Here is a 13656-nt window from a genome sequence, read left to right on the forward strand (position 1 = left end):
CGTAATATCAAAATACCAATAGTTGACGAGATATTTTACATTTTATTCTGGCACATTTTATTGTTGACATAAAATGTTAAATAACTCGTAAACTATTAATAATCGTACTTTAATACTTTTACGAACAGAATAATGAGATGAATCACAGTTGATTCTATATTGAACTATTATATAATAGTTCCCGTTATATGGACTTTTATTATTTTTAATTAATTACTGGCAGCTAAGTTACAAACTTATTATATTTACTTAATTTTTCGCTTAAAATTATAAACTGATTCTTTGAAAACATATTTGTAGAACTAATTGTTCTCTGTATTCTCTTAAAATCTTTCTAAATATAACTTTTACCCTTTTAATTCTTTTTTCTTTTCTATAATTAATTTCTTATGAATATTCATTAAGTATAGTCCATAAATGTATAATTTTTTGTAATTATTTTGGTTCTTCAAAATTTAAACCAAAGCCCCTCCTGCTCTCGTTGGCTACGCCCATATATACGCACACAACAGTGCGTATGTAAAAATACTGTAAAATTAATAATGCTAGGATTATAAGAATGGCACTACAATAAGCTATTACTTACGACTTATGAATGGCAAATTAATTGAACGAATGACAATGCACGATATTAACATACAATGCAATGAAACGTCCTTAGATTCTTTATTATCGGAGAATCAATGACTGTGGCTATTATTATTCTTGCTAAATGTTACGCGGTTTTTTTAGGCTGTGTTCCAAATTTATTACCAGCACATAACGCCGAAAATCTACGTACTGTACACGTTACCTACGCTATAGATTTTTAATACTAGCAATAAATTTTGGAACGCATTCTTAGTGATCCATTTGTGCGGTTATGAAGCACAAATAGATTCCTACACGGAATCTATCTACCCCGGAACGTTGTATATCTATATTTAAGAATACAAGAAACTCCAACTGGAATGGCCTTTTCTCGCTGGGAATTCTTGGTACCTTTCTTCTCACTTCTGGGATTATTACCGCGGCTTATTGGTAACGGGATAATATTCACGAGCGAGTAAGTAACGAAAGCTAAGAAGCAAAAAGGGACAAAGACGAAGAGAGTATTGGTGCAATCTGTGCGAGTATTTCGCGGTGACAATAGCAAATCCTCTATCGCCGCCTTCCTTCCCGCCGACATAATCGCCATCTAATTCCGGATGTGCGACATTGATTATCCCGGAAACCAAACGGGGAGGAGAGTCGCGCTTTGTGTTTCGCGCGACGATGAGCGTTCGCACCTCGACACGCACCTTCGACGCGAGAATTGCATTCTCGCAACGGACATAACCCGATTCGGCCAAGTGTTCGTAGATACGTGCGAGGCAATATTTCGTAATTGTCACGTTCGTTTGATTATCGTTAATTAAGGTCGCGTTCTCAGATCCTTGTTCTCTTACTCATCCTAATCGGTCTAACGCATTACCGTTTCGCACTATCTCATGCGTTTAAGTTAATCAGAGACGACGTTAACGAACGATGAAATTGTCCCTAATTTTCGATCGCCTCTGGAAACCGGATCAATCCGTAGATATGTGATATTCTTCGCGATAAAACCTTAATTACGCAAATAATCGCGTACGGCAGTGTAAATATTAGCGTAATGAATGAATTACAAGTAATTACGTATTTCTAGTTAATTAGGAATTGCGAGAATAACGTTTAATTGCCACTGGAATTTCTGTAGGAGGACGTTGCTCTCAGTTTAATTGTTGCATTAAATTGCATTGGGGGTATATAAAATTTACATCGCAAAATAATTAATATGTCGTAATGCGACCCAGATATAGATCGGATACGTTTATTGAGAATTTCGCATAGATTTGCATGAATTACTCATTGGGTAATTCCCATAAGCCGTTGCAATTTATAGTCCATTAGACCGTATCGTTTCTCGACACCTGCGTGTTAGAATGAGATGTGCTGGCGGTACATTGCGGAGGCTGTGACAAATAGATAGATACGTAGAAGGAGAGATCGATCAATCGATCTTCAGATTCAGTAGAACGCGTAAACAGGTCGAGGACAATGGGAGGGTGGAGGGGGTTCGAGAGGAGGAAACAAAGGATAGATGGATGTCTCAATTGACGATGAATGAAGGGTGAAGGAACCGTCGAGTTGAACATTTTCGCGTCTCGACGAGAAGTTTCCGCGCGCTTGAGAGCCCTCGAAACTTTTCAATAAAGTGTAAACTTACTTTCCATACGTCTCGAATGACAAAGTTCGTTCTGCTGCTATCGTTTTTCGAAGGAATTTACGGGTGCTCGAAAGACGTTCCCGAGGGCGTTGTCGATAATCATTTTTGATGCGCTTTGGAGAAGTTTCTGCCGTAATCCTGCTTCGCTTGTGACAGGATTCGCGTAGAACGTAGAAGTCCTGGGCGTAACGCAAATTACTCGAGCGCGCTGTACGCTTCTACGCGGATGAGTTCCGAAATTATTTTGAGATTTACCTAAAGATTGTCCAAAAAGTGTGTGCGCTGAAAAAAATATACTAAATATTAACAAATCATTCGCTTGAATGCACAGTACAATTAATTAAACACTTATTAGATATAAAGATACATTTATTTAGTACAAGTACCATTTGACTCAACTTATTATTTCTTTCGAGCAATACTGTAAGTATTTGGCACTGTTTAAATAAATATTAAAATTTAGAATATTTTTTCTCAGCGCGCGATAAGAAACTTTTCCAAAAATTTTTGTTCAAAGGCCCGAAATCGTAACCGTTTGTATTATGTTACGATATAAATTTTACACACCTACAACATTTTATATGCCCGCAAATTTAACGCAACAACGAAGGAGAAGATTCTTCTACGGGAATTCTGCGGCAATTAAACGCTACGCTTGTCAGCGTAAACTATCTGTATAAATAATTCGTACTTTAACAAACATTTTCCCTAATAAAATGTGCGCTTAGCGCTCAAAACCGCGAGACTGTTTCCTAATGCGAAGAACGTGGGCGTAATAAATAATATCTTTGTGTCCATCTTGCTTCCATACAACGAGCTCTCCTCGTTATACGTTATTCTCTACGTTGCTCTCCGCCGAGTCTCGCACTCTAACGGCCGACACTGCCGCTAATTGCCGTCCGTATAATTACCATATCGGAGAAATAAATACAGAGCTCTTACCTTCTACGGCCAACGAGACAGCACGCCGACATTACATCCGCGCCGTTTAAAGTCTCGGAAAGATAGCGCGGGGGAGTTGGTAAAATATGAGTTTCGAACATATGAGCCGGGCGGTGAAGATTCTAACGAAGTCGACATCTATTCGTCGGCAAAACTGTCTCGTTTGTGTATCAGTAAATGTTTCGATTTCCTTTGTAATATCATCTTCTGAGATCAAAGCGTTATAACGTTTAGAGCAGAGAAAAGAAGAAATTCACATTGTAGACTCGTTAGATTTACGACAGCGTGCCCGAGATTTATGTAGCTACGCTACTAAAGTCGTATACGTCTTCGAGTTACTATTTCTTGGATTATCGTGAAACTCGAGCGTCATTTTAAAATAAATCTTGAATACGTGGCCGCAATGCGCGACGTTTGCGCATATATAATAATCTGCAAGAGGAAATGTTATTATATTTCGGCTGTCGTCTGCTTCCGTATTACAAGGGGGAAGTAATGTCCAAAGGGGAAAAAAAAGGTCATAACATGATCCTCGTGTGGAGTCCACAATAGCAGTTACGGAGGATCAAAAGATTAACAATGGCCACCTGACGTCTATTTAATAACAGACTTCGTTATCTCGGCTTTGCAACCTCTATGCATGCATCTCGGAACTCTTTCGCCAGTCAAGCACGAGACATCATTACGCAATGCATATCTCTGAAAGTACGTTTCCCGTTTAAATGAGGCTTCTCTCTTCGTGGAGAGATTCGTTATATTGCAAAAATACAACATATATCGCCACGCTCGAGACCGATCTTTGTGCCACGTCAAAAGTGATGAAAAAGAAACGCGTAGACGAATCGTCTCTCTTTATTACGAGGAATAAACTGCCACTGTTGTTTGCATAATTGTGTCTGTAATAGAGCTGCCGCAAAACGGAAAATCAGGGAAAAATCTAGGAATTTTGTACAATTTTCCGCGGAAAATTAAAATTCTTGGCTGTAGAAAAAACTTAATATGCGTACATTACACCAACGCAATTTTGGAATATTACCAGCTTAACAATTAAACGGAAACGGAGTCGGTAGCGTTAATAGTGATTTACACACCGCTATGTGTTAAATCGCTCTCTCAGTATAATATTCAACGATTTCCAAATCAGGATGAAATTACAAAAATATATTTCGAAGTATTATTAAAAGCATTAGAGAAAAATCAGGAAATTTTCTCTGGGAATCAGAGAGAATTTATGGATAATTTTCAGGATGAGAGAGAAACTTCTGACAAACCCTGCGTGTGCTTGCGATAAGAGAGATTCGCCCATGCTCGATTTAGCTCGACGAAACATCACCACGCGCAACTCACGCGTGTCAGAAACGGCAGGTGTCCACTGATTTTTGCCGACTGCAGCCAATATTTAACGTCCGATTCCGTGCCGGAGCTAGAATGTCTTTCTGGCTCGACTGGCTTTCCACCAGGAAGCGGGGTCGGGATGGAGAATTATCGCGGCGCCGCCGTGCCGACGTCGAAGCGAGACGTCGCGGTCGCTCGCGCGCGAATGTTTTACCGTCTCTCCTTTCCGTCTCTCCGATTCTCTCCGAGCCGCTCTCTTATCTTGCGCTTGAGATAGACTTGAGGAAGAAGATAGGCAGAGAAAGACGAAACGAAAGAGAGAGACTGGGGAGAAACGCGACGGTAGTGGTGACGCCTAATTAGCGACGCCGGAAATGAGGCGTAGGCATCGCGAAATTAGTATCTTGAGATATCCACTCGCGTCCATCTATCCGCCGTTCCTCTCCCATTCTCAGCGGAATGCTCTCGCTAAATCTCTCGCGCATCCCCCGGACACCTCCACCGCGTCGGAACGCGTCCTGGAGGAGAACGTCGAGTAAAGCAAACTTCCGAGATAGTTGCCTGACAGGTGCTTTGTGTAACTTAATCAAGGGAAGTATCCACGAGAGAACTATCGTCGCACGCTGCTTTCATCTTCACGACCGCATCTCGGTAGATTTTTCTCAATAAAAACTTAAATGGATACTACGTCTTTTCGCTATTTACCTTTCGATATTAAACAACTTTCGAAATTACGTATCTCGAAGTTAAGCTTCCGTGGAATTAATCGCTCCAAGATTTATTTTTTAGTTGAGTAAAGATCAATTTGAACTTATCGAAGAATTTATAGACTGAGAATAATATACTCGAGGGATACATGTGAATTTTTTTAATATATACAAATATATATGTACTTACTGGGAAAAATATGTAGTACTGCGCGCATAGTGACTGTAATTCGAAATTACGCACTCGGACCTCCGTTAATATTTACAACGTTATTTGAGATTATTATGACATCTTTTCATGTAATTACAAACTCTATTATTTAACGTTGCGCGGTAACAACAACATGCGCATAAATAAATGTAAATAAATATAAAACCTAATAATATGTAACGTTGATTATTAACGTTGATTAGTGCACGCAGGCACTTCATTATTTGTGAACTACGGAATTGTCTGATGTGCAAAAAACGCGACTGAGAGTTCCCAAAAATTGTTTAAATTTTTACTTTCACGCTCATTGCGATGGCATCCCCTTTCCCTTTTCTTTCTCTCTTCTCCCCCCCCCCCCTCTATACATATTTTAATGAATGTATGTACGGATTAACTTCAGTAAAAATTTATATAATGGGTTGATTTAGAGAGCGGATATACAAAGAGAATATTTAAATGAAAATGTCTGTCTGCACCAACTCATGTCACTTAGTTAGAAAGCTTTTACTGATGTTAGTGTATTTTTATTCTCTACATGAATCGCGCAAATTATATAAAATTACTTGCATTAAAAGAATTACGCTAACAAGAGGGTACATTATAAAATGAGTTCACTACAGAAAAGTCCGGAAGAATGGAAATATTGCGGGATATATGTTTTCTAAATTTTTGTAATATATTGCGTCCAAGATATGATACATATTTATTCATTTTTCAACACACGTATATTTCTAGTAAAAATTTCTTAATTACAATTTTTCGGAAATTACGAACGTAATGTTTGCTTTATATCGATAAGTAATTGTTTTTGTCATGCAGTATGATTGCAATTTTGAGACGGACAAATAATTTATAAAAAAATTTACTTACATTTGAATCAGTTTTTTATTTATCAAGTCCAACAGAAGTGATTATTGTAACATTCTAAATCTTTTCTTCTTGTAACTTCACTTTTTCGCTACCGCAGTTCGCAACTTCTCGTTGCGCTAATCGACATTTGCGTTAGGGTACGATTTAATGGATAACTACCCCTCATGTATTTATCAAGCCCTAGCTTCGTCTCCCCGCCATGAATGTCATTATGGCGATATTAAACTAGCCGGACAATGACGAAGCTTTACAGTTTAGTACGTTACGAGTAAACGTGTGCCGAGTTCTCGCACAGTTTCGCTTTAATAAACGGAAGATCGATCGATGACAACGATAATAAATCTGTAATAAATATTTCTACTGTGTTATTACATCTGCTACTTCCTTACGATAGAATAATTACTCCCGAGGCTGTAATTACTTCTTTGTCGTGGCCCGGGGAAAAAGAAACGCGTTCACGAATGGCTTTTTCGTTGGCTCCATTCATTCGCTGTAGCCGAGAGGGAAACGTGGAATAGAAAAAGAGCGGTTACCCGTGGCCGCGTCTCGATATTTTATTTCCCTGCATTTCTCACAATGCCGCGTATTCTCTCCGCAATCGCCAAGCTCTTTACTGACTGAGCCCTCGCTTTTTTTTGCTGCTTTCAGGGATTTGCGACCAGTGAGTTTGGAAAAAGGTCAAGAGACCCTTAGGCTCAGGGTCTACGCCTGCTACGCTTGGGGCGGGCCCTTCCTTGTCGCCGGTCTGGCTGCGCTTCTGGATCATCTACCGCCTCAACCACAGTACACATTTCTGAGGCCTCGCTTCGGCGAGAAGCAGTGTTGGTTCTACGGTAAGTTTCTTACCTCGTCTGTTGAACCCCTCGTCATTTCTGCGCGAACTATCTTATGGACGCGTGAACTTGCCCCATCCACCCGTTACCCTACTAGTTCGCCTCGCCATATTATCGGATCCCGTCAGATTTGCATTTCTCCTGAAATAATAAGGAATTACTAAAGGCAGCCCGTCTAACTTGATAAAAAAATATATATATCAAGACGAATTCTAAAGTAGATTGTTAACTTGATTTTTAAGTAGCAAATGATTCTCAGACTTGGTACAGATTTTGAGTGAAACTGTGGAAAGCCAAGGAAGCCTTTTGGTCAGGTCAATGTAAAGCGAGTAGATTTATTTCTAACAAAGGATATTAGTTTTCCCTGTCAAGGGGCTCACATTTCGCGACTGGAGTTTCGTCGTTAGCAACGCGATATGAAACAGACGGTCGATATGTACCATATATAAACTAGCGCACATCTCAATTAAATAGAGCTATGTGTTTGTTACACGGCTGGCGTAATGATGCAATTGGGGACGAATTACTTGTCGGACGATATATATGTATAGTTCGAGCTAGATCATTGCTCTAATTAAACTTGGCGTATAGCTATAATCCAGACTCCCTTCCGACGATACCGTGTCCGTAACAACGCATTATTATAGACACCGAAATGCGCTATTCTTGCAATTAAAAACGATCGATCGATCTAATGGGAATTATTTACAACCACGTCTGCAGTAATTAATAACTGTGATGCATTCGTTTCCCTTCAGACCAGCTCCACCACGCCATGGGGAAGCCTTTACTATTCTCGTTACCAATAAATGATTCAACCACTCGCAAGCCGAATAATCGATCATTTACTTGGCGATTAATATCAACGCATAGAATGTGCCTCATCCTTGTGAATTAATTAATTTCCTTGCTGCAATTAAAACCGACATTAATCACCCGGGAGGGTATACGAGATCGCTTATCAACCGATTTATTAAGATCAGCTATCTTTAATATTATTACGGAGATTAATATTATCTATTTGTTTTACTTTATTTTATTCGTTTCAGTTTATCTTCTCGGATATAACATGCACCGATCGAGTTTATTCGCTTAATGTATTTCAATGAAACGTACATGCAGAGTTAAAAACTAACCAATTCTTCGTCTTTCTGAAAATTTAAATGTAGATATCCCATCTTTCTTTTTCTTACAATTTTATAAATTTTAATTTAAAAAAACAAAACATAGGTGCTCGAAACTAAAATGATTTTAGTAATAAGATATCGATTTGACAGACAATAATGGAGCTTATTATCGAAAGTAATACGTTGCGAGCAGACCGTTATCCGACAATCCCTTGTGATCCGATTATTCTGCCAATTAATAGAACTGGTCATCCGCGCTCTCACAGTGCCAATTAAATTGGTTTTGTTAATCGATCGGTCGTGTCGAATTAATTGCTAATGAAGTACCATCATTCGACACCGACGCGACCAATGTCAAAAAATAAAATGATATCGCGAATGTAATCGTTGTTACGCACGCATAAATCAGTGATTATCTCGAAAGATTTCATTTTTTTTTTTTTCTTATTCAATTCTAGTTGTTTTAAAAATCTTTATTTTTATTCTCCGCGGATAAATAACTATTGAAAGTATCGGGAAAAAATTGGTATTTCCGTTTCTTGCAGCGAACAAACTAGGTTCAGATTGACGGAGAAATCCACGGCTCAAAATAGTTATTACATGCGTACTCGAGCTTTTATATACGAAATACATGTGTAAAGAATACGTGAAAACGGGCAGGTACTTCCATTTATATAAATACATGCATTAATACATTATTAGTGCAGTTGAGTGACTGCCACTCGACTCGCGCAAGAGGATTACACGCTCCCTGAAATATTACGCAGTACGTACAAACCGTGTACATTCTCATACGATTTCTCCCTCTGAATGGGTATATAATTATCCATGCGTACAAACAATCGATTACGATAAGGAACGGAACGGCGGCCGTTCTGTCGGCCGCTTCTGCGTGGTGCATTAACGATCTCGGATACTTTCGTAAGCGGATTACGCGTCGGCCGAAATATTGTATTTAAGTATAACGTAAAGGGTGACCGAAGATCAATACCTCGCCCCGGAGCGCCTTTAATACCCCGGATCCCCAATAATAACCGACAGACGGCGGCGGGGCCTGCCTGCGGATCTCCCTGTGAATCTCTCGCGGGTCGAAGAGAGATAATAAGGCTCAACATCGTAACGGCGACGAGGGGGAAGCATCTCTATTCGTCGGACTACGGATTGTTGTTGCCCGACCATTTAACGACCCGCTTCCCTGCGTAATTCACATCCCACAATCCCGTCGCGTAACGCTTCGCGTCCTAAAGTTCACCTATAGATGCGCCCTGCAAACACGCCGCTCGCATCCCGGCGTATTAATTACGTCAGGCCGCGATCCACGCCGCTCGCATCCCGCTCTGATTAACGCTTTTTACATACCGAATCCGCAGGTCCACCCCCCCTGTCGCGGCCGGAGATTGCAATTACAAACAACCGATCCACCTCGTCGCCGCATTCCTCGACCACGACCGCCCGCGCGTGCCGCGGTGGGGAGGATCGATCCTTTTTTTCCCCCCATTGGAAAAAAAGGATATCAAAGAGCCGACAGGGATAATAATTACCGGCGCCTCCTGACTGTATACGCGCGTGATGCGCGCGGTATTTCGACGATTTGGTATTTCGACTCTGCGAAGTTGCTTGTAAAATTGCAATGAAACTGCGATAAAACGTCGTAAGATTATATCGATTAAGAGAAACGAACCTACTTTCTGTTAAAACGGATCTTAAAATTAGTGCTTAATGAAATATTTCAAAATTTATTTGACGTACATATAACACTGCAAATAGTGCGCCGGAAAAATCTTCTTCAATCTTAAAATGCAATCATGAATAAAATGCAATCATGAATAAAATTCAAATATTAAGTTAACAAGCTAATAAGGATAACATTAGATTACTTGTCAATGTAATACAACTCTATTTCTGTTTATAATTGCGTTTCAAGACCGTAAAAGATTTCAGCGCGCAGTTTGTAGAATTGGATATGTACAATATAAATTCACTCTGAAATATTAAGATTCGCTTTGATCGAAAATAGATTTATTTCTCTTAATTGATTTATTCTCGTCGGTACGAATTGTAATTGTGAGATTATATATCCGTAATCTTTCGAAAAATCCGGAAAATAAATCGCGTCGACACTTCTAAGTCTACAAATCAGCATCGTTATCTACGTATCATTTATCACATTGTTTCGTTTCCAAAATTTTCATTCAAAAATTTCGAAAATGAGGACGAATGTTTGTACGAATCACCTGTAATTCATCGATATTGACAACGTGATCTCTTTCTTCTCTTTTCCAAATATTCAATTTTATTTATTTCTAGAAAGCTCACTGTGTCTCAAAATGACGAGAGAAAGAGAGAAGGGTGTATTTCACGTTCACAAGCTTCAAGTTTCTTTCACCGTGCGATCTCACCTTTTTTTTTTACCAAGGATATCTGAACGCGCACAAAAGCTACACCTGGAGGGGCAAAACTTCTATCCGTTCCAAATCGGAATAATAGTACCTCGCGAGAGACTACGTCGGAGCCATCACGAGTTGTTTTCCCTGACACAATGCTCCTGCAGGAGACGAAGGGTGCCGCCTGCGCCACAACCAAGCAGCGAACCTTTTCCCACCCTTCACCCACCCGCTATAACGGCACTCTATAACGGCACAGGCTGAAACGATAGGGTAGAGAGATAAACCTGGCGCCAGCTAGTCCAACCCCGTCGTCGTGCGAAACGGCCGAAGCCCTCGTTCCCTCTGCCTCGGAGCCCGATTATACGGCCCGTACTAATAGGAATGCGTGTATGCACGTTTAAATGGGCCCCGAGACTGTCCCCCTATTTTGCGTTTATATCCCTTGTTTCTTGACTTATATTTAACGTCGAAACGAATGATAATAATACCTTCAGGTATCCTCGATTACATATTGACATTAAAAAAAAAGTGCATAGAGAGTTGATTTGAATTAATTCCTGTTTTTTTTTTAAGGTAACTTCTACACGGTTAATAATACTGATCAGTAATACTGACAGTATGCATCAATAATTTTTAGTATTTTTACAACCTTACCGAATCAGAATATTATTAACAATATTTCACTTTAGTTTTACGTATATTATTTATTACGCTATAATATATTGTGACATGGATACTAATATAAAGCGACACTCGAGAATCAAAATCAAAATCACTGTCAGTATTCTACATCAATCCACCAATATTAACCATACACGATCAGTAACATTGCTAGTATTTGTTAATACCGACAGTATTATTAATCGTATAAAAATATCTAGACATAGTCTGTGTGTGTAAGCGAATAACAATTAGCGATAAAAACTAAGGAATTATACGGAATTTATAATTGATGAAATGAATCTTAGATATCTGTTGAGTAGTACATACCATAAAATAATTTTAATTGTCATATGTAGCAGCCTTTGCTATAAAAATCCGTCTCTGAATTAATGAAATATTCGGATATATTTATAATTAGAAAAGGATCAAGATTTACCGTATAATTTAATTCAATGCAATAATATTTCTATCTTTGTGGGTGGTAATTTAAGTGGATTAAAGGGGTGAAGTGTGCGAGTAGCGTAAAATCTTACAAGAGGAGCCTTATGCTTGGGCGTTATGTATTACTGATTTATAAGTAACAGAATCACTTTTGTGAAATTAGAGTAAGTAACGGAATAGATCTATTTATTATCGTTATTACTATTATCAGTTTGATATAACTGTCACCCGAGAATTCCAAGGTTATTCTGATAACCCGGTCGCAGCCAAAGCAAAATTACCATGTGAAATTCATGGAACTCTCCTCGCTTTTCGCGCACGTACATGAATATATATGAGAAAGTACGCATCGACGACTCTAAAAGCGTTCCTATAAAAAAGAATATATTTTTCACGGTGTTTTTAGAATAAATAAATTAAATTCTATTTATTAGAAATATTTTATAGCTTTATACGTGTATATGATTTATGTTTTTGACAAATGTATATTGTAATCAACGATTCATAAATTAAAACATTATTTAGAATGTGTGCCATACAAGTCATACATTTTTGCGCTTATATTCATAGGATCGATTAAACGCACGTTTCGTTATGCTTCTTCTTAACGCGATTACTGAATGGGAGGAACGAGAAAGCGAAAGAGGGATGATCGTACACAGTGGCGATTAGAATAATCGGAATGGTAATGGAATGCAGAGGGAATTATCGGATGCTGAAGAGCCGCGAAAGCATCCCGTATAAACCCTATTTTCAAATCCTTCTTTATTTATCACGCAATTTCGTTTATTACTCGAGCTTAAGAGGACGCAATAAATTGGAAATTTAGATACACAGGATAGATTTTACTGTAATACTTTATTGTATTAAGTCGTTTACTGCGTCTTTCGAATTATTATATGTTATACATTCCAAAAAAAAAAAAAAAAAAAAAAACTACCCGACGAAAACATCGCCGATGCGTGACATCTTTCGTTCGTGAACTAAATAGAAACAGTCAGACTCCGTTTTGATCCGAGAAACTAGCCCGTGATTAATAGCCCGTCGTGCATAAATCGGAGCTACAGCGCAAAAGCGGAAAACATCAGAGGTGAAAAAAAAAAGAAGTAAAACCAGACTAGATGATAAAAATGAGCGTAAAGTTGCGCGGCGCCGCTTCTCACGATTGATTTAACACCTAACACTTTCGGCGACGAACTAATCGGATTTGATCGTGGCGGAGGTGCCTCTCGTAAAGTATCGAACGGCACGCGTGGACATAATTCATTTATGTTTGTTACGGGTTGCCATGGGAGTGAGATATAACTCGTGCGAAACAGCTATCGTTGGCGACCTGCCAGACCCAGCAAATATAGACGGCGATCTCTCGCGGTCGCAAGATTCGAAAGCCGGTCCCGCCGCGGTTTATCCCCTTTTTTGCCCGTAAAGCCTTTATCTCCTCTTTTGTGGTGCATCCTCGCGTATTCTTATGCCGCCCGGCAGTTTTGAGCAAGATGAACAGACCGAAGATGCAGCCTGGGCTTGTTTTTACGCGTCAATCGGCCGATCGAAACGAGCGAACGTAGTCCGACATTGGAATAAATCTTTCATTGGCTTTCAAGGTTTCGAAAGAAGAAAGCTAGGTTTCCTTCAATACGTATTACCATTCGAATCGTTCTTGCCACTATATATATTCTGAAGAGAAATTCAACGTAATTATTACGAGTAACAATTATAATTCATATTAGAACAAGGAGAATAAATCAGTTAAGAGGAATAAACGTATTTTCGGTTAAAGCGGATTTTACCGCTTAAATATTTCAAAGCGAAGTTATATAATATGTACATATCCAATTCTGCAAAGCCGCAATCTTTTACGGTGTTAAAATACAAAGATGAACTGAACTAGAGTAGTGATGTCATATTAAATTGATAAG

At 39.0% G+C, this 13656-nt stretch overlaps 1 protein-coding gene across 1 annotated transcript in view; it reads left to right on the forward strand.

The window, feature by feature from the left end:
- LOC108746451 (probable G-protein coupled receptor Mth-like 1) overlaps positions 1-13656 on the forward strand; it is a 163815-nt gene that overhangs the window by 131338 nt on the left and 18821 nt on the right. The window contains exon 5 of the mRNA XM_018483236.1: positions 6938-7122. Coding sequence (XP_018338738.1) covers positions 6938-7122 — 185 coding nt within the window. The remainder of the gene's footprint in view (positions 1-6937; positions 7123-13656) is intronic.

This window comes from Trachymyrmex septentrionalis, unplaced genomic scaffold (assembly GCF_001594115.1).
Source record: "Trachymyrmex septentrionalis isolate Tsep2-gDNA-1 unplaced genomic scaffold, Tsep1.0 scaffold171, whole genome shotgun sequence".
Lineage (NCBI taxonomy): Eukaryota > Metazoa > Arthropoda > Insecta > Hymenoptera > Formicidae > Trachymyrmex > Trachymyrmex septentrionalis.